This window comes from Geotrypetes seraphini, chromosome 6 (genome assembly GCF_902459505.1).
Source record: "Geotrypetes seraphini chromosome 6, aGeoSer1.1, whole genome shotgun sequence".
Taxonomy (NCBI): Eukaryota; Metazoa; Chordata; class Amphibia; order Gymnophiona; family Dermophiidae; genus Geotrypetes; species Geotrypetes seraphini.
Genome location: NC_047089.1, coordinates 237,783,535 through 237,805,243, shown reverse-complemented (window position 1 = coordinate 237,805,243; position 21,709 = coordinate 237,783,535). Strand labels below are relative to the sequence as shown.

General features: G+C 44.4%; 1 protein-coding gene across 4 annotated transcripts in view; it reads left to right on the top strand.

Moving 5' to 3' along the window:
- Window positions 1-21,709, top strand: part of KDM6A (lysine demethylase 6A) — a 547,501-nt gene that overhangs the window by 170,505 nt on the left and 355,287 nt on the right. For 3 of the 4 annotated variants that reach the window (XM_033949775.1, XM_033949774.1, XM_033949772.1), the window contains exon 9: window positions 11,303-11,396. In XM_033949775.1, the coding sequence (XP_033805666.1) occupies window positions 11,303-11,396 (94 nt within the window). Of the gene's footprint in view, window positions 1-2,965; window positions 3,075-11,302; window positions 11,397-21,709 lie in introns of those variants that run through there. The other variant, XM_033949776.1, reaches the window with a different exon arrangement.

Here is a 21,709-nt window from a genome sequence, read left to right as displayed (position 1 = left end):
GACTGCCCTGTTGCCTTTTATGGACCTTTGCCCCACTAGGTCCTCTGGGGCCTGGCAGTCTTTTCTGTGCCTGTTCTATGGGTTCTGTTGTCATTCCTTCCATCCCTGCTTCTTTCCCACTCCCCTTCATGTGTACCGGGGTCCTACTCTGGTGGCTTCTCTTCTCCCTCGAGAAGCTGGGATGGGTGAGGTGTCTAGGGTTTTGGCAACACTGAGGGGATCCTGTAGCAGGCGTATCCTGCTTCCTGGAAGTAGCACCCTTTGGGGTGTGGCATAGGGTCTAGGCAGAGTTGAGGAGGGGGGTGCAGGGGGGGGAGGTTCAGTTGGGAGGCAGGGATTTCCTTGGTTCAGACAGGTGGGGGTCTGGTGGTCTCTCTGGTGTTTGTTACAACTAGGGGAGTGGTGGCTAGGACACTTCTCTGGTTCTGGGAAATGGATTACACTGTATCTGCTTTTATATCTCTTTGTTGTTCTTCCTGGAACATAAATTAGTTTCTTGGAATGTGGGGGATATTCACTCCCCTATTAAAAGGTATAAAATATTACAATTGCTGAATCGTAGAAAGACTTCGCTGGCCTTTCTGCAGGAGACTAGGTTGTCCTCTGCGGAACATGCTAAACTCTGTACTTGGTGGGTGGGTGACCACCTTGAGGCCCCGGCTATGGGGGGGGTAAGGGGGGTGTGGTGATTCTTTTTTGCAAGAGCCTTCAACTGCAAACTCACAGGATTCTTAGGGATCCTGAGGGGAGCTACCTTATTGCCTCGGTAACTCTTAATAATAAGCCCTTTTATGTAATCTTTAAGCTCCTAAGAGGGGAGAACGTGGGAGAAAGGAGGGGAGGAGCATGTTGGGACATGGGAGGGGCACAAATTTGGGACAATGGCTGGAAGGCCGAGAGAGAGACACGAACTTGGGACACAGAAGGAAGGAAGGAGGCATGAACTTGGGACACAAGGGAAGGAATAGAAAGGGAAAATTGTTGGGCTTAAGTGTGTAAGTGAGAGGGAAAAAGATGGTTCACATAGTGAAAGGAAGAAAGAGGAAAATTGTTAGGCAGAGAGAGAGGTAGAGGTACATGGGGAAGAGAAGGATGAGAGGGAGAAATGTTGGATATGGTGATGGAGAGGGAACAGATTAAAGGGGATGCAAGGGGGAGGAATGTTACTCAGGAGACAGGGCAGAGACAGGGACTAAGCTGGCGGGGACAGGGCCGAGCTCGAAGCGATGGGGTGGGAACAGGGAGAAATTTATTTCCCTGTGTCATTCTATAGTTTTTACTATCTCAAAACTGAATTCATCAGAATCTACAGTATATATGTTATCTTTGACTCCATCAGGATTGACGTTTCAGTCTTAAAATGAACCTCAGCAAATTGGTTAACATTATGCAACCGATTCTGTTAAGAACAAACTGGTGCTCTCTACCACTAAAATGAAAACTCCTCCGATGAGAGCCACTGAAGTTTCTGTGCCTCGCTTGAAGTCTGCTTTTTCTGGATACCATTTGTAAAGTGGCGTCCTGGTCCTCATTTCATACCTTCATACTGCAGCTTAGACCAGTCTACAGTAAGACAGGGCATTTGATCAAGCAGCTTGCAACTCTTGTACCGTTTTGATGTGCAGGCTGGTCCTGTATAATAGATAATACATAAACAGTTGAGCAGCACTGAACTTGGGAGTTTTCCGCTTGTGTCGCTGATTTAATCCTGTTTGTCAATGGGGAAAAGCATTGTTTGATTGGATATTTTCCATAGACAACAGTTTTGATCAGGCACACTATCCTTTCCATCTCTGAAAGCTGCATTAATTACTGAACAGTGAAATTAATTATGGAGAGTGCTGGATTCAAGAAGGGCTGCACATGCTTGGAACTTTTTACTTCTGAGTACTTGGAGAGCTGTCCTGTATCAGCAATTTGCAATACTACCTACTATGTGCCTGATCAGTTCAGCAGTCTATGGAAAACACAAAGCTTTATATTGTAAGTTTATATCTAAATGTGTATGTTTATGTGTGTGTGTATAAGTAACAACACTTAAGCACATATATATATCAATAATAATAAAACCCTTAGTAGCGCATGCGCACGACGATAAACTCCGTGCCTGTGTGCCTCCGTGCTTCTGCATATGCAGTACACTGCCGAGCAGTGAAGCGTCTCAGCGCAGTGGCAGCAGTCCTGACCTGCCAACCCCCTCACCCATTCCTTACCCAAAGCAGCAGTGGCAGCATTGTAAACAGGCTGTTGCTGTTTATTTTTTAATTTTTTAAATATACTCATTTTTAATTGAAAGATATCTTTTTAATTGAAAGTGATATCATTTTTTTTTTTTTTTTAAGTTCAATCAGTTTTATTAGCATTCTTTACAATGTGCTCAGTGTTCCTCCACCTAGGTCATTAGCTATATGCTGAGACCATGTGTAGAACTGCTGGGAACCATTATCGCACATGTATGTTCCCACTTTTTCATATAATTTTGTTCTCTAAAATGCCTCCTAATGCCAATAAAGACCTGGCAAAAATAAACTTAGTCGCTACTTATCTTTGGCGTTGATTTTCTGCGATGATGTTCCACAATGATGTTTGCAGTCCACAACACAGTTCTCGTTAACCCCAAAGTGTACTTGTGCAGTGCTGTGTAAACTGGTTGTTTGTCGTGCTTCTTAAAAGTAAATAAATAAATCCAATAGTATTCTCCGTTTCATTAATTCATTCTCTTGTTCTCCGCTTGTTCGTTCTCCAACTCCAGCTGAGTTTCGACTTGCGTCATCAGGGAGACTCCATCTAAATATAACTGTGTTAAAATCACATTGCACACTATAATTACCTTTCATTTACTTCCTTTCTAGTTTACCAAATTCTCAATATTTTGTATAATTTCTTACTGAGATTCAGTATCTATATCGTCTTGACTCCCGTTCACGGCGGCATGCCTTGTCTGGGCTTTTTCAGAAATCAAGATTGGCAACAGAAAGCTGTGCTTTGAACTCGCTGAACAACACATGGTGCTATGTTGACCAGTTGGATTCCACTGATGTCATACTCAACCTGGGCTATTCCACTTCATTATGGTGAGAAATGAAGGCATTATGTTGTTGTTTTGCCGGCCACTCAATCTCATGGTTCAGTCCATGGGGACTTACTTTTCCCCATTCATGAATTAGCTTCTTTATACAGCAACACTTTTGATAAGTCTCCCCCATATTGCAACTGCACCTTCATTAATACGACAAACTGCAGTTCTTTTAATAATGACCTTTTTCGACCCAATGGCTTGTTAAAGGAGCTTGTTCTGCTTACTTTGACAGGTCTTTTAAAAAGTCTGTTCTATGTAATAAAATGCGCATGGACAGACTATGCAGTAAACCACTCCTGCTGTAGTGCAGTCAGTCCATTGTCATAATGTGAATCTGCGGTTTATATGGGGGATTAACACTTCTGTTTGCATCGTGTTCACAAAATGTACAACGCCCACATTGGTAATGACTGGATTCTGTTCAGTAGGCTTTTTAGTCATTTTAAACAACTCGCCCAAATTGCTTATCCAAGTATACACAAATTTGGGTGTCATTTCTAATTCTGGGTGACTACTTAAAGACATGCCAATGTTTTTAAATCACTTTTTGTATCTTGTGAGCATTTGACAAATATGGGAGTAAACAGACCAAAGTGTCCTGGTCTAATTTTTTGTGTGTTCAAATGCTTATGCCATGAGTTGTGTGAAAACTTAGCTCTCTTATATGCAGTTTAAATCGTATTTGTGGGTACCCCCGTTGTTAAATCTTGGAGGAGAAAGGAATTAAATGAAAGGTAATTACATATGGTTTTAACACATATTTAAATGGAATTTCCCTGATGACGCAAGTCGAAACTCATCTGGAGTTGGAGAACGAACATTGTAAAGATATAAGAACATAAGAATAGCCTTACTGGGTCGGACCAATGGTCCATCAAGCCTAGTAGCCCGTTCTCATGGTGGCTAATCCAGGCCACCAGTACCTGGCCAAAACCCAAGGAGTAGCAATGTTACATTCTACCGATCCAGGGCAAGCAGAGGCTTCCCTCATGTCTTTCTCAATAAAAGACCATGGACTTTTCCTCCAGAAACTTGTCCAAACCTTTCTTAAAACCAGTTACGCTATCCGCTCTTACCACATCCTCTGGCAACATGTTCCGGAGAATAACTATTCTCAGAGTGAAAAAAAATTTCCTCCTATTGGTTTTATTTCCCTGTAACTTCGAGTGCCTCCTACTCTTTGTATTTATTGTAGTAATGAAGTTCATTTGAGCAACTACACTTAAGCACAAATTAAAAATGAATATATTAAAAAAATAAAAAGTAAAAAGCAAAGAATTGCAAATAGCTCATCAAGCCATAGCATTATGTTTTTGAGGTATATTGTGAATGCTGTACATTTAAAAACAAAAATCCCAAGTACTATATACATACAGGCAATTCCGTTCTATGAACATCTGACTTATGTCAGACTTGTACTTACGAACAGGGGGTCCTGTTCTACCTTTAGTGTCCCAATGCACCCCTTTCCCTTCCTCCTGAGTCCCTATGCGTCCCTCTCCCAAGTTCCAATGTGCCCCTCTCTCTTTCTCTCCCTCCCTCCATTCTGTGTCCCAAGTATGTGCTGCCCTCCGGCGGGTGTTACCTTCTGGCTTGCTCCCTCCTCCTTCCAGCCGCAGTTGTTTCTCTGCACAAAGCCGCAGGCGGTGGCTCCTACGTGCATCCTGTGGATGAATCGGAAGGCTTCCAGCTCAGCCGCGAGATGCACTTAGGAGCCACTGCCTACGGCTTTGTGCAGAGAAATGACTGCGGCTGGAAGGAGGAGGAAGCCGGCCAGAAGAAGGAAACACCCACCAGAGGTAGGCATGTAATTGGGCCACAGAATGGAGGGAGGGAGAGACACATTGGAATTTGGGAGGGGAGGGAACACAAACTTCGGACAAAGGACGGAAGGAAGAAGGGAGGGGGCATGAACTTGGGACATAGAATGAAGTGAGGGAAGCATGAGCCATAGGATGGAGGGAGTGAGGGAAGGCGATTCTGAGGTATGGAGGGAATAGAAAGGTAGAATTGGGTGTTTGAGTGAGAAGGAAAGAGATGGTTCACATGGGTAGATAAAGAAAGAGGAGAATTGTTTGGCATAGGGAGGGAGAGAATTATTGGAAATGGTGGTGAGAGAGGAGTGAGGTAGAGATGTGTGGGGAAGAGAGAGATGAGAGGGAACAGTGGGATGGATGGAAAAGAATGTGAGAGGGGCCTCAAGGAGGTAGAGAAGGTGGGAAGAATACTAGGGTCCGAATTACATACAAATTCAACTTAAGAACAGTTTAAAAAAACTGAACCCATTCTTAACCCAGGGTCTGCCTGTATGTATATATGTGTGTGTGTGTGTGGTGTATATGTGTATATACCGTATATACTCAAATATAAGTTGATCTTAGTGGCACCGAACAGAGTGTGCTTTGGTGCTCCTGCCTGATGCTGAGCGGCTTCTTGACTGGCTCCCGCAAATTCTCATGAGAATTTGCAGGAGCCAGTCAGGAAGCTGCTCATTGCCGATCAGCAGCAGTGCCAGAGCGCGCTTCTGCTCAGTGCCGGTCAGCAACTGAAAAATCCCGATCTCATGGTAGCCACCGACTGACCAGGTTAGCAGTGGGGCAGGAGCGTGGACAGCTCGCTTCTGCCCACTGCACCTCTGGACCACCAGGGATCGCATGATGGACAGGGTAGGGAGGAGGGCAGGGTGCAGAGCCTGGTGGCGGCCTGCAATAATTCTGGGAGAGGACGCTGGCCTGAATATAAACCAGGACCCCCATTTTTGGGCCAATTTTTTGGCTTAAATATTCTAGGTAATATTCGAGTATATACAGTGTGTATATATGTATATAGATATAATTATTTATTTATATATACACACACACATATCTAGTGCAATAGGTGTGTCATTCTAGATCAGGGGTGTCAAAGTCCCTCCTCGAGGGCCGGAATCCAGTCGGGTTTTCTGGATTTCCCCAATGAATATGCATTGAAAGCAGTGCATGCAAACAGATCTCATGCAGATTAATTGGGGAAATCCTGAAAACCCGACTGGATTCTGGCCCTCGAGGACCGACTTTGACACCTGTGTTCTAGATGGATGGGTAATATCCCCATGCTGTGCAGAAGGAATCCATTCCAGCTTTTCAACACCTCCTCCTTCACTAGAGGGCTTTGCTGCTTCCTTGTGCACACGAGCCAGTAGGAGCTTTTTTGATCTACTCTGTATATTTCTTTCTTTCTTTCTTTTTTTTTTTTTTTACTGCTTTCAGTGCTCAGAGCTCCCCACTTCGAGGTTCAAGCTCTGTGTGGAGGAGAAGCAGACTGAAGTCTGCAGCTGATAGGCCAATTCCTCTGTGTCATCTATTAGCTAACCTGCAGAAACTTTTGTGGAGCTCGGGGTCTGGTCTCATAGAAGCTTTGCTTACCTACTGCATCACAGGGCCTTGAGTGTAGGCTGTCAGGCATCTGTAGAGGGCTCAGCAGGGCTTTTCAGGGTGCTGGCTGTGTTGTGGGTCCGTGGGGGGGTTGAGGATCAGTCAGATTTTGGTCCGACTGCCAGCCCGAAGATTTCAATGTTGGAGGAACAGTCATATTGAGACAACCAATTTTTTCCCCAGACCCAGCTACTTTAAGAGCTGAGGCAGGCTGCAACACAGGTCGGTCACAATGAGTAAGACTGTTATAAGCCTAAGAGGAAAATTGAGGAGGGTTTTTTTTTTTTTTTTTAAAGCTGTTGTTTCTGCCCCTTCTTTTAAGGTTCCCCCTCCCAAAATCCCTTTTATCTGTGTTTTTTGGTTTTCGTTCAAGCGTTGTGGTGCCATAGTGGCCATCTTGAATTTTAAAATTTTTTAAAATAAAGTTCTCCAGAACCTCCACATCATCTCGTTTTGCCCCAAAACTGGCAGGGATGGAGTCCTCAGGCTCCTTTACCTTAATTCATGCCAAGTTTGCACTGGATGGGCCCCCAAAGAGCACTCTTGCATCACATGCTGCACAGCATGTGAAAGGAGGGGGGGGGTAGAGAGCATCTGGCTTAACCTCCTCTAGAGCTGAAGCTGGGGGGAGGGCGTGTCTTTCAGCTTGGAGCAAATCCCTTCTAGAACCCTGGCATTGCAGTATGTCCATGCACAGAACCATAGAGACCACAAAACCTAAGAGATGCAAGCTGGAGCCATCTAAATTGAACTCAATGCTACCTAATACAGCATTTTCTCCTGAATTTGTCAATTTGATGTGAAGAGTTTATTTTGATGGACGAGATCCCTAGAAGAGGTCTGGTAGCGCACCAGGAGTCATGAGAGAGGTTTGGGTGCCCAAGGCACATCTAGCTCAGTATCAGAGGTTGGCCAGGATACAGTGTACCTTTCGGATAGAGACTCAGAGGATAGGGTGGGATCAATGTATACCTTTACTGTCTCAGAGTGGGCCCTACCTGTTGGTAGATGCAGGGTTGCAGAAAGTTACAAGTATGTAAGATATAGTGGTGGCCTTCAATCAGGGAGATGACCCTACAGTTCGCTGACTGTTTAAACCCTCAGCTCTGTTAGAGATTATTGCTGACTTTCTGTGGGAGTTAAACTTGGACTCCCAACAAATCCTGCCTGCTCTATAATGAGCAGAATGAGAACCCATCATCTTCATTTCCCTGACATTCTGATATGAGTGTTTTAGTCACGGAGCATCAGGATGCTCCTGAAGGGGTCCCTAAAGGTAGCCAAAACCATAGGAGCCAGCTCTGTGGGTGCTGAGGGTGCTTGAGCACCCCAGTATTGAGCTAATACCTTGAGTTTGCCTATGGAGGGGCAATTTATATTAGGATTAATACCGCCATTAATTCTAAAATGTTAGTTCCTGCAGCCAAGACAATGGCTCGGCTGTGTCTAATAGCATAGGAGTGCCATGCAATGTTCCCTCAGCCTAAGGTAGATTCCTTACTAGGGCAGGTAACCAAATGTATGTCCCAAGTGATGGAGGCATGGTATTAAAGGATATGCAAGATCCCATAGCCTGGAATCTCTCTCTTCTCCCATGGTCTGGCATCTCTCTCTCCCTTCCCAAGGTCTAACATCTCTCTCCTTTCTGTGGTCTGGGATCTCTCCTCCCTGCAGTCTGGGATCTCTCCTCTCCTTTCATTCCATGGTGTGGCCTCTCTCTTTCTCTTTTTCTCTTTCTCTCTCTTTTTCTCTCTCTCTCTCTCTCTCTCTCTCTCTCTTTCTCTTTCTCCTTCTCTCTCTCTCCTATCATTTGTCTGAAGTTTCTTCTCCCTTTTTCTCGAGTCCCAACACACCCCTCTCCCTCCCTCCATTCTATACCTCATCTAGGTCCCTCCTCCTGGCCAGCTCCCTCCTCACTGCTGCAGTCGTTGCTGGAAGATCCGTGAGACACGCGAGAAGCCACTGCCCATGGCTTTGTGCATAGAGATGACTGTGGCAGTGAGAAGGAGGGAGCCGGCCAGAAGGTAAAACACCCGGGGGTGGCAATGAGGAAAATGCTGCATTGCCCTCAAGCCGGCGCACAGTCATTGTGGGATGTATAAAACGACCAGGCGGGCTAGATTTGGCCCACGGGCCTTGTGTTTGATACATGTGCCCTAAGGTATGCGTACTGCGTGTTGAGAAACACTGCTCTAGTCCACAGGATCCATGAAGGACTGGGTTCTTAAAAAGTTAGTTGTGAGGAGAGTCCTTGTAGGATATTTTGAGGTGACCAATGAGTTCTGACTGTGCATCTTTTTGTGCTCACCAGTCAGACTTGATGCAGCACACTGGCATCCATGACCACAATTTCCAGATGGATCCACAGGACTATTTTGTCAGCATATAATGCCTGTGGAAAACAGTTACCAGTCTACATGAAGGTGCATTCAACTAGAAGTGTGGCTTCTTCGTGGCAGAAGCTCAGGTGGTTTCTCCTGAGGAGATTTGTAGGTCAGCGACCTGGTCCACTCTATGTACATTTTCCAGTTTTACAGAGTGGATATGGCAGCAAGGGAGGCTTCCTTTGGATCCTCAATGTTACGAGCTGGTGCAGAGGGTCCTGCCCTAGATTTCTGGGACTGCTTTTGTATATAATCCACAAATACAAATTATCCCACTTTGGAGTCAAATATGGGAAAGGAGGGTAAAGGGTCTCAGAAACCTGCTTGATTTGACACATATAAACGTGTGGTATCAAGACTAGATGGGTTAGTCTCAATCATTGACCCTTATCTCCACCTCCTCCCCAGTGTTTTACTTAAATCTTATTTATTTATTTTATTTATTTGTTCAATTTTCTATACCATTCTCCACAGGGAGCTCAGAACTGTTTACATTAATTTATTCAGGTACTAAAGCATTTTCCCTATCTGTCCTGATGAGCTCACAATCTATCTAATGTACCTGGGGCAATGGGAGGATTAAGTGACTTGCCCAGGGTCACAAGGAGCAGCGTAGGTTTGAACCCACAACCTCAGGGTGCTAAGGTTATAGCTTTAACCACTGCGCCACACACTCCCCCCCTGGCATCAAAATATTATATACACCAATTTTTCAAAGAATTTTAATAGTAAGTATTTTCACTTAAGTTTAATGTGCAGAGTCACTAGCCTACCCCAACGGGACCTTCCTTTCCCATATTTGACACTCCAAAATTGGATAATTTGTATTTGTGGATTGTTTCCAGTTGATCCTACTTACCATCTTCTGTATCTGGTTAGTGATTCACTGCTTTTGTATGTCCCAGCCATCCAGAATGGACACACCTGTTGCACTAGAAAAAGTGATTAGGTTCTGACATTGCTAATATCTTTTCTAGTAGATAGGTATGTCATTCTGGAGCCCTGCCCCATCAGTTGTCCCCTGCTTACTGTCTTAATCAAGAAGTTTGAGTCCATACTGAAATTTTGGATGCTTATCAGACCTTAAGGGTATGTAGAATAATCTATTGCTATAACATAATGGGGGAATGTTTGAGCTCCATAAATGTTTCTCACTGGTATTATTTCAGTGTTTCAATTATTCAATTGCAGTGTTTAACATGTTTGTTATATTGTTAGAACACAAACAAAGACTCCAACACAGAAGACTGCCAAAGGAACTTAGCAAGAGGCAACAAAAAGGCAGTGTAGTCAATAGGTTCTAAGAGTGGTATTAGGGCTGTGCTGAGTGAACAGGGTGAATACACCCTCTAAGTAAGCACTAGATGTGAATACAACAGAATCAAGAATGAGAATAATAATAATAATAAAGTGAACGGGATATCCTCAGAGGGGAGGAGAACCTCCAGCGCTTAGCACTCTAAGGTAGAGGTACAAAGCCACCACCTGCACACCATCACTGGATATCCCATACTTGAGGCCACTACATACGCAGACTTTAGAAAATCCCTGAAAACTCAACTGTTTAACAAATTCTAAATTCCCATACCCAACTCTTCCTCGCCATGACCCTTCCACCTCGCCCCCCATGTACTGACAAAACGTATCTTTATTGTAACCCATGTACTGACAAAACGTATCTTTATTGTAACCCATGTAATGTAATGTAATTTATTTCTTATATATATTGACTAAATGTATCTTTATTGTAACCCACCTGTATCTCATACACTGACAAAATGCACCTTGATAGTAAACCATTTTTATTGTAACCCACTTGTATCCCATGTACTGACAAAATGTATCTTTACTGTAACCCACTTGTATCCCATGTACTGACTAAACGTATCTTTATTGTAAACCGTTTCTATCCCATGTACTGTCAAAATGTATCTTTATTGTAAACTGCTTCGAACTTCATGGTATAGTGGTATATAAGAAATAAATTATTATTATTATTATTATTGATTCTGTTGTATTCACATCTAGAGCTTACTTAGAGGGTGTATTCACCCTGTTCACTCAGCACGGCCCTAATACCACTCTTAGAACCTATTGACTACACTGCCTTTTTGTTGCCTCTTGTTATATTGTTAGAGCAGATCAGAGTTGTAGTTTGGGGAATATCCCTCCTTCGCATGTGTTTTTATATAGGGCTATTGCCTGTTTTAGTTCAAACTGAAGGAAGCTTCAGAGTCCTCTAGTTATCTAGTGACGGAGGAGGGTTTGAAAAGCTGGAATGGATTCCTTCTGCATGGCTCATGAGCATGAGGAGATTACCCATCCGTCCAGAATGATACATCTATCTACTAGAAGATATTAGTATGGTAAGAACCTAATCTCTTTATATAAATATTACTTTGAATTTTTTATATATTTTCATTCAGCAAAAGTACAACGCTGCCAAGGAAGCTTATGAGCAACTTTTGCAAACAGAAAACCTTCCTTCACAAGTAAAAGCAACTGTCTTACAGCAGTTAGGTATGTACAAACTTTCTGTATTTACCATAATTGCATGTGCTTACTTTGTGTGTTGCCTATTTTCTCAGACCAGTGTGTTGGACACTTTCCAAGGTGTGTGTGTTAACTTTTTTTAAAATTCTATTTATGATATATGTAAAATGTTGATTTGCAAAAAGTCTTCATACTTTTGTACATTGTTCCACAAACTTGTTAAGTTTCAAGTTTATTTAATATCTAATTTATTGCACATCAATTTTAAACATCTGAGTGGTTTGCAATTGCATATTAAGATAAGTACAATATTTTAATGTATAGAAACATTCAAAAAATAGTTATGAATCCAAAATGTCTTGCATTAATGTACACTTCTCCCTCCGTATCCGTGGGGGTTAGGTGCAGAGCCGGACCGCAAAGTGTGAAAAACTGCTAATAACTTTTCGGTCAGCTCTGACCCACCCCCACCTCCCTCCTGCATCCCCAGAATCTTACCTGGTGGTCTTGCGGTGAAGCAGAGCAGGAGCGATCTTCCTATGCTCCTGCCCCGTTCAGAGCCGTCACTAAAATGCTGCCGTGAGGTCCCGTTGTAGTCTCAGACGGCTAAAAAATAGCCCAAAAAAGGAAATTGTTCCGCGGATTCGGAGGGAGAAGTGTACACCCTTTTAACTCAGTACTTCATGGAAAACCTCTTTTTCTCTCAAAATCAACTACATGGCTACTTGATAAACTGAAACAGTCTATTGCAGCAATGAAATGTGATTCAAGTCTCCTTGAGATCTCCCTGTACCTATTAGTTTCATGCACAGAGGTGTCCCCTCAAACCTTCATGCCTTCTGTCACTGTATGCTGAGTCCATGGCATGATGATAGTGACCATGGAACCAAAAGCAGGTTGTGACTTCACCATGTTGATATGAATGTTAGCTAAAGTGTGTCTTCATGGACTGAATAAGGAGGCTCCTTGGGCTAGAAATGACCTGCGAGCATTGTGTTTGATACTCCTGATGTCAAGTCTGTTGGACAAAACAGGAGAAGTAACCTTTGTGAATGTGCAACAGCAAGCAAAAGAAGGTAAGGCGTGCAGACTCCAAAAGTCCAATGGGGTGTTTATATTTACTCACACTTTAAAAAATTTTTAAGTCCATGTGTTGAAAGGACCCATTGTGGCCATGTTTCAGGAAATGTGCCCAAGTAAGGAGTCTCAAAAAACAGGCAAGCGATCTGCAAAATCTGTAAGATCCAATCCAAAAACAAAACCAGGAGACCAGAATAAAAATACATAAATTGTTTTATTGCCGTGAACGCAGACAATTCTCAGTTTCCTGACATGGCCACATTTCATCCCCTCGGGGCTGGGTTGGGGGCTGAGACAAATCTGTAAAAATATCAATACATATTAAATTTTTAAATACATAGCTTAAAAAAAGCAATCACAATCAGTAGTACACAGTAAGTTGCAACCAAGCCCAAACATTACAACAATCAATCTATATTTCTAGTACAACAGACGCATTATTCCTGAATCTTCGGGTAGTCAACCCCTTCTTGCCTCAATTGCTTCACCTTCCATTTCTTTGGGCTGTCCTCCAATTCCTTAGTTGTCTCTCTACAAGCAAGGTAGTAGGAGCCTGTCTCTTCTCATTTATTTTTCATTTAAATTTGGGTTTTTCTGTGCTGCAGAGGACCCCAGTCTTGGGGCATCTCTGGTTGCGGGAGAGCGCAGACTCTAAAGTTGAGGGTCTGCTTCCAAAGGGCAGATTGCACTAAAAGTTCAGGGGCTCAGGGACCAATCCCTTGGGAGCAAGACTTGCCCCAGGTTTTGTTCACAGTGGACTTGAGCACAGGCTGAGTTGCTTTGTGGCAGTTTTTCCAAGATTGGAACCAACTTCTTTCCTCACCCTATTATGATTGAAGCTTACATGATTAATAAGGGCCGCATGGAACCCTTAGGGATCACAGCTATGCTAGTGCCAGGGGTTTCTCCCCTGAAGAGCGCAATTCCCCACCAACAATGCCATGAGATAGAGAGGTCTAGTCTGAGGAAGACTGGGATGAAGAGGGCTCTATATCAATGCCTTTACTATCTCAGTCAGGGTTCTCTCTAGCAGGAGATGCTGCTTTATCTCTAGGGGGGCTGGATTCGGATCTGGTGGGAGCCCTTAATCTCAGAGGACCAGACTGTGCATAGGCTGTTTTAAGCCCTAAGTGCTTTTGGAGGTGATCACGGAATCTCTCCAGGAATTAAAGATAGATATTAACAATCCTCTGCTACACAGTGCTAGTTTATGAATAGCACAAAAGCACAGACCACTTGTTTTCCTTCTCATCGAGACATAAAGATGCTAATGAACCATTGGGATGTCCAGAGGGGCCACTTCGGGTTGCCAAAGCCATGGCAAAACTCTGTCTTAAGAATGCTGAATTTAATAAGCTCTTTGTTCTACCGAAAGTGGATTCTCTTGTAGCGCAGGTTACCAAGCGTACCTCTCTTCTGAGTGAAGGAGGTGTGGAATTAAGATGCCCAAGACCTCAGGCTGGATTTTGTTCATGAGAGAATCTTTGAAGTTGCGGCCTCAGGTTTAAAAGCTGCAGCAGTGTAGCATCTTTTGTTGCCCAGGATTGCCACTCCAAGTTGTGCTGTAATCCGAAGTCAATAGCTGGGAGGCATCACCAGTTTTTAATGTCTGGAGTGATTATTTATTTAAAAATGTATAGTCAGCATATCTGACAATTCTATGCGGATTACAGCCAAACATACATAATAAAAACAAGACCACATATACAGTCATGAGCAAAATATCTGCTTATTCCATTTCCATTTGCAGGATGCTATGGCTCATACAGTTGGTGGGGGATTCCTCCTCCAAGGCGACTTTTTGAGTAAATTACCCTTTAATGGGCAATTAGTCTTTGGGAAAGGTCTGGATGATCTTATGGTCAATGTGCAGGATCACAAGCCAAAGTCTTTATAGGACAGCAGACCTCGAACCACTAGGGGGTCAGGGCGCAGTAATTTTCGGACCTCCAGGCGATGTCACCAGTTCTCTGGAGGACTTTCAGATCAGAAATAATTTCAAAGCTCAAGGCAAAGATTTGGAGGGACCAGGTGACCCAAGTCTTCCAGACCCCACCCCATAACAACTCCCATGAAACAGTTATGATGCCAAGCCATAAGCCAAACCTCTGCACTAGAGAGTTGCGCGGTTACAGAAATCCTACCCGTCCCCGTGAGGAATCCCTCCGTCCCCACCCGTCCCCGCGAGGAATCCCCTCCGTCCCCACCCATCCCTATAAACTTCAGAATGTTTTTAACATTCCATCATGCTGTGTGCCACTTTACATGTTCTATAAACAAAGGAACATCTGTGATTTTCAAATACTGCTGTGTGACCTTGAGTAAGAATACCAACTCATTGCTGTTACATTAAACAAGCTATTAGGTTTATATTTCTTGATACACCGCCATTACTGAAAGCATGTCAAAGCCAAGCACAATCAATCTATCTTTGGTTACCACTATGTGCCTTTCTAAATGCTTTCTCATTTAAACCTTGCTTGTAAAGCTCTCACCTCCAAAATAGGAGTGTTTGGTGGAAATTTTCTTTTAGATGGGACCTGCCGAAAAAGTGTATTTCTGCGGGCAGGTGTTACACCATGCTGGGAAAAGCAAGTGGTTACAAATGTAACATTGCGCCTTGTAGTTATTGCTGCTGCTGTAGGGGTACCAAGCCGTCGCTGCAAAGAACTCTTACCAGGGGCCCCTACCACAGTTTTCCGCCGACTCACATTGCTAGCACCGGACATGGTAAAATACTAGAAAAGGCCACAGCAGCACAACCGCCACACCCACACCACTCCGCCAGCCGCGAGGCTCATCTTTTATTTCCTACCTGCACTACCGCAGCACATACCCGAAGGAAGTCTTCTCCAATGTCAGCGCTGACATCAGGGAAGACTTCCGGTGGGCTATGTGTGCTGGGCAGGGAAGGTAAGAAAAGAAGACGAGCCTCGCGGCTCGAGATGCAACGAATTCCGCAGGATCCCCGCGACCCTAGGGGGTGTCCCCACGGGATCCCCGCGACCCTAGGGGGCGTCCCCATGGGATCCCCGCGACTCGAAGGGGGAACCCACAGGATTCCAGTCATCCCCATTCTCGTGCAGCTCTCTACTCTGCACATTGAAGGGAAGTTATCGGCCCATTGGGGAACATGGGCAGAGATCACTTCAGATGGTTGGGTGCTGGACATTATATGGGAGGGGTTCAAGCTCTTGTTTTTTTGTTCCCTTCTAGTCCCTTTTCTGAACTCTTTGGCTAGGAAACTGCTGGATCTGGAAGTCATAGAATCCGTACCAGAGGAAGACTCTGGCTCCATCAGATACTTGAAATACAGTAAAACCTTGGATTGCAAGTAACTTGGTTTACAAGTGTTTTGCAAGACAATCAAAACATTTTATTAAATTTTAACTTGATATACAAGCAATGTCTTGCAATACAAGTACATACAGTATACACACATCACATCTGAGCCGATGGGCTTCTCTCTCTGACACTGCAAGAGTAGTGACTGTTCTAAACAAGCAAAGTCTTGCAATACGAATACATACAGTATACACGTGTCACAACATCAGAATTGAGCCGATGGTTCTTCTCTCTCTGATGCTGCGGGAGTACAGTGACTGTTCTAAACGAGCAAAGTTTTACAATGCGAGTACATAGAGTATTTTGCTTTAAAGTTTTTGGGTTATGGAACGAATCGTCTGAGTTTCCATTATTATGGGGAAATTCGCTTTGATATACGAGTGTTTTGGATTACAAGCATGTTTTCGGAACGAATTATGCTTGTAAACCAAAGTTTTACTCTACTTTATAGTACCCAAGAGAGGCTCAGAAGATTGGAGGCCGATTCTAGACCTTAAGGCAGTAAATGTGACTCTCGATTTCCACGTTTCCTGATGGAGATGGTAAGGTCAGTAATTGCTTTGATGGTGCCTGGGGAATTTCTCACCTTGCTGGATGTGATGGAGGCCTATCTGTACATTCCCATTTTTCTAGAGCACAGGAAATTCTTGTTTCCATGTGCTGGAGCAGCACTTCCAGTTTGTGGCCTTACCCTTTGGGCTGGCCATGGCTCCAAGGACCTTCACTAAGCTGATGGTAGTAGTTGCAACATTCCTGCGCAGTGCAGGTGTACAAGTGCATCCATTTCTGGACGATAAGAGCCCAGTCTGAATCTGAAGGCAGACTGGCTGTGCAAAGAATTCAGTTGCTGCAGGAGCTTGGCTGGGTTGTCAACTTACAGAAAAGCTTATCTATAGGGGTTCAACCCTATCCCCACAACCCACAGTTGGAAGACTTGACTTTCTGACTTTGATATAAATTCTCCTTCTCAGGAGTTATCAAAAGTTCAAGAGTTTCAGATAGTGCCTACTCAGACCACAGAGAATCAGTTTCTTCCAATTCCCCAACCAATTGTCTTCTCTCATCTGGTTTTGGAGGATCCTTTGTTAGACAGTAAAGAAATACCTTTGAAAGATATGATGAAAGCAATTTTGAGAATGGATAAATCATTACATGACATTTTTCAGAGTTTCAGTAAGTATACTGAATTTTCTTCAGTAAAATTTACTGAACAAGATAATAGATTGAAATCCTTAGAAAAATCCATGGAGAAGTGTGAAAATCAGATTAAAACTTGTCAGTCAGTTCAAGTGTCAGCAATAAAAGATAATTTAATGATACATTCTAATTGGGAAACTTTTGAAAATTTTTCGAGAGCAGCCAATTTAAGGAAATTGAATTTTCCAGTTACCCATTTTCTGTCTCCTAGGTAGATTTTCAAATTATAACTTAAAGAGATGTTACAGCTACAGATGGATGAGAAGGAAATGTTTATTTACTTACCATCTGGTACTAGAGAAGTAAGGCAAGAGGGAGGTGTAGATGTGATTAATACTCCGGATAGTTTAGATCTAATTAATTTTTTTGGAAAATACACAAGAATCTATATTAAAGAGATTTACTTTGCTGGTTACAATGATATCTGTGGAAAGGAAAAAGACAATTATGAAAGCATATTATGCTAAAAAGTCTATTTTGTTTTACGGTCAAATGGTATCTATTTTCCCAGATGTTTCCAGACAAACTCAGATTAGACGTATCCTCCAGCTAAAGCCTAAGGTGATAGCTGGAGGAGGAACTTTTAAAAAAAATGTACCTGCAAATGTCTGGTAACGTGGGAAACAAAATCGTATGTTTTCTTTGAACCATTACAATTGGAAACTTTCCTTTCTGATAAAACTGCCCTTCAGAGTTAAGTTATGTTGAGTCTAGGGTATTTTTGCTATGTGGGTTAAATGGGTTCAAGTATAATTTTCTTGTACGCTTGTTAATCAGCCAGTTTCCCCATGATGTGGGCTTGATATTTTGTTATAATTTCAGATTATTTCTTTATGATGATGATATTTTCTGTTTTTTCTTGTGATTTCTAACTATTGTATGATATGCAGAAATCTTAATTATACCCCCCCCAAAAAAAAAACACAAAAACTTTCAGATCTTGGAATATATGAGAGTTCAATTCGACACAAGGGAGATTAGGGTGTTCCTGCTGAAAGCCCACAGAGAGAAGCTTCTGCATCAGATACTGGAGTTTCGGAGCAAGACGGCTCCAACAACATGGCTTTTTTTTTTTTTTTTTTGCATCAGCAGGAATCAATGGTTGCACTCCTTTCCTGCTGGTGTCTACAAAGGGATGCGCTCCAACAGCAACTGCTCTGGACAGCAGAAGCACATCACAGTCTTGCCTGGGGATTGTAGTCCCTCTTAAACCAGAGGCGTTCTCCTTTGCATCTCCACATGGGTGATCCTGACAACGGATGCCAGTCTCTATGGCTGGAGTGCATTGCAAAGGATGTTCAGTGCAGGAATGCTGGTCCCTCTTCTCCGAGGAAGTGGTCAAACAACCGCTTGGAACTTTGAGCATCTACTTGGTGCTTCAGGTGTTCGGGAGCACTCTGCAAAACAGAGTGGTATGAATTTTCTTGAACAACACAAATGCAATAGCCTATGTCAATCACCAGGGGGCACCAAGTGTTCTCCTCTTTGCTTGGAAGCCCAGATGCTGTTTCAGTGGGCGGAGTTTCATGTTTTGGTGCTCTGTGGCAGGAGTGGATTTCCTCAGCCAGAAGACCCTGGATCCCGGGGAGTGGTCACTGTCTCAGTAAGCCTTCACCTGCATTGTGAGTCAGTGGGGGTGCCCAACTTTTTCAATCTAATGCAGTGTTCTCCCCAGCGCTTTTCAGCCGGGCGCAACGCCCAGCAAATTTAGATGCCCGCCCGGCTGTCATCTGCCGAATCCTGCTGCCACCACTGCTTAACTCGCAGCCTGAAGAGCCGCCGAAAGAGCCGCCGGACTTTAAACAAAAAAAAACCAACCCAGCAAGCGACTCGAACCCGGCTTCCCTCCAAAACCGGAAGTTACGTCGAGGGGGGGGGTAGAGAAGAGAAGCCGGCACGGACCATTAGAGCCCCGGAGCATGCGGGAAATAGGCCAGCCATGGAGGGAAACTTACTTGCTCTTGCTTACTTCAGGCCTTTCTCGCTGCTGGGTCCTGCCTACTTTCTGTTTCCGCGAAGGCAGGACCCGGCAACGAGAAAGGCCCGAAGTAAGCAAAAGCAACAAGTTGTAAGCTTCCCTCTGCCGCTGCCCTTTGGGAGATAGGTCAGCGACCAAGGGAAACTTGCAACTTGCCTTTGTCTGTAACGAATCTGCCGGGTGTGTGAGACAGGGGGGGGGGGGGGAATGGGAGGAGAAATGCTGCTGTACCCAATTAGAGGGGGAGGGGGAAGAGAAATGCTGGTGCTTCTGCTGTACCCAATTGAGGAGTTAAGAGAAATGCTGATGATGATGCTGCTGCTGTACCCAATAGGGGGAGGGGGAAGAGTCATGCTGCTGCACCCAATTAGGGGGGGAGAGGGAAGAGAAATGCTGCTTCTGCTGTACCCAATTGGGGGGGAAGAGAAATGCTAATGATACTGCTGTACCCAATGGGGGGAGGGGGAAGAGAAATGCTGCAGCACCCAATTGGGGAGAGAGAGGGAAGGAGGGAGAAGGAAGATCAGGAAAAGGAGGAAAGAGATGCAAAGACCATGGGAGGGAGGGAAAGGAGATACCATTCCATGGAGTGGAAGAGAGAGATGTCAGGGCATATGGGGGGGGGAAGCAGGGCCAGATTAAAGGATAGGCCCAGTAGGCACAGGCCTAGGGCCCGAAATGGTCAAGAGGGGCCCGCCGGTGCTGTGCTTTGGGGCCTCACCCTTGCTGGATTCGCTGGCAGCAGCAGCAGCCTCAACATCATCCCGGGCGCCCCTCAACCCGATCCGACCCTCCTATCTCTCCCTCCTTCCCTCATCAGTAACATGCCAGAGGGAATCACAGCAGGAGAAAGCAGCTTGCTTAAAGTAGAGCAGTGCTGTTTAGAGTCTCGTGATGGGAGGGAGGGAGAGATAGGAGGGTCATGGGGGGAGAGTAGCAGTCTGCCCCGGGTGCTCGACCTGGCATCATGAACTTCTTCGGCTAGCAACAGCATTTACAATTCACTGCTGTTGTCAGCTTCAGGCCTTCCTCTTTGCCGGGTCCTGCCTGTTTCTGTTTCCATGAAGGCAGGACCCGACAGAGAAGAAGGCCCGAAGTTGGCAACAGCAGCGAATTGTGAATGCTAGTTCATGATGCCAGGTCTTGGGTGACAGAAGGAGGAAAGGGAGCAGAGGGGGAGAGACTTGCTGCACCCAACTGGAGGGAGGGAATGAAACGAGATGCCAGGGTTTGGAGGGAAGGGAGGGAGGAAGAGATGCCAGGGCATGGAGGGAAGGAGGAAAGTATGCCAGACCAAGGGAAAAGGAAGGAGGATATGTCAGAGCATGGAGGGGGAGGGAGAGATGGAAGAAAAGGAAAGGAGTGAGATGCCAGAGAATCAGGGAAGGGAAGATACCAGACTGTGGGGTGTGAAGGAAAGAAAGGAGAAGAGAGAGATGCCAGAGCATAGGGGACGGTGTGGTGACAGAGAGAGAAAAATGGAGAGGTGGCAGAGCTGAAATCAATCATGTACAAAGGAGAAGAGAAGGGGCACAGGATAGACAGTTTATTGAAGGAGCATAAAAAGAGAGATTTCATATGGAACGGGGAGAGGGCGGACAGTGGATGGAAGGGGCTGATGCTGCATGGAAGACAGAGCGAACAGATGCTGGCTAGAAAGAAGAGTGAAGACAAGATGATTAAAGCAGAAACGACAAAAGGTAGAAAAAAAAATTTTTGTTGCTTTACGTAGAATCAAGTAGTATTTATAAATAGGAAATGGAAATAAGGCAGTTTTTTGGGGACTAAACCCCTTTCCTCAGGTCAGGACAGGATACTATAACAGCAGGGGTGGCCAAATGGTCGAGCGCGATCGACCAGTAGATCGCAAAGGCAATGTGAGTAGATCGCATTGCCTTGGCAATATTTTTCTTCCTGCCTCCCTGAGCCAGGCCAGGCACGGCACGTAGAAGCACTGGACTCACAAGACTTCACTTCCGACGTCAATTCTGACGTCAGAGAGGAAGTTCTGGGCCAGCCAATCGCTACCTGGCTGGCCTGGAACTTCCTCTCCGACGTTAGAATTGACATCAGAGGTGAAGTCTTGTGAGTACGGCGCTTGTACATTCCTGGCCTGGCTCGTGGAAGCAGGGAGAAATTGGCATGGTGGCTTAGGGGATAGGGAAAGAATCGGGGAAGTGGAGAAATTGGCGCGATGGCTTGGGGGGGCAGGGGGAGAGAGAAAGAAAGAGAGACAGAAAGAAAAGGGGAGGGGCAGAAAGAAAAAAATATTGGATTTATAGTCAGAAGAAGGAAGTGCAAACACAGACTCATGAAATCACCAGACAAAAAGGTAGGAAAAATGATTTTATTTTCAGTTTAGTGATCAAAATGTGTCTGTTTAGAGAATTTATATCTGCTGTCTATATTTTGCACTATGGCCCCCTTTTACTAAACCGCAATAGCGGTTTTTAGTGCAGGGAGCCTTTGAGCATCGAGAGCAGCACAGGGCATTCAGTGCATCTCCCTGCTCTAAAAACCGCTATTGCGATTTAGTAAAAAAAGGAGGGGGTATATTTGTCTATATTTGTATAGTTGTTCCTAAGGTGACATTGCATAGAATCGTCTGCCTTGACTTCTTTGAAAACCCGCGGAATATAAATGATAATTAACATTTTCTCTGCGTACAGTGTGCTTTGTGTTTTTTTTTTAATTTTATTGTTGGTAGATCATTTTGACTTGGTCATTTTAAAAGTAGCTC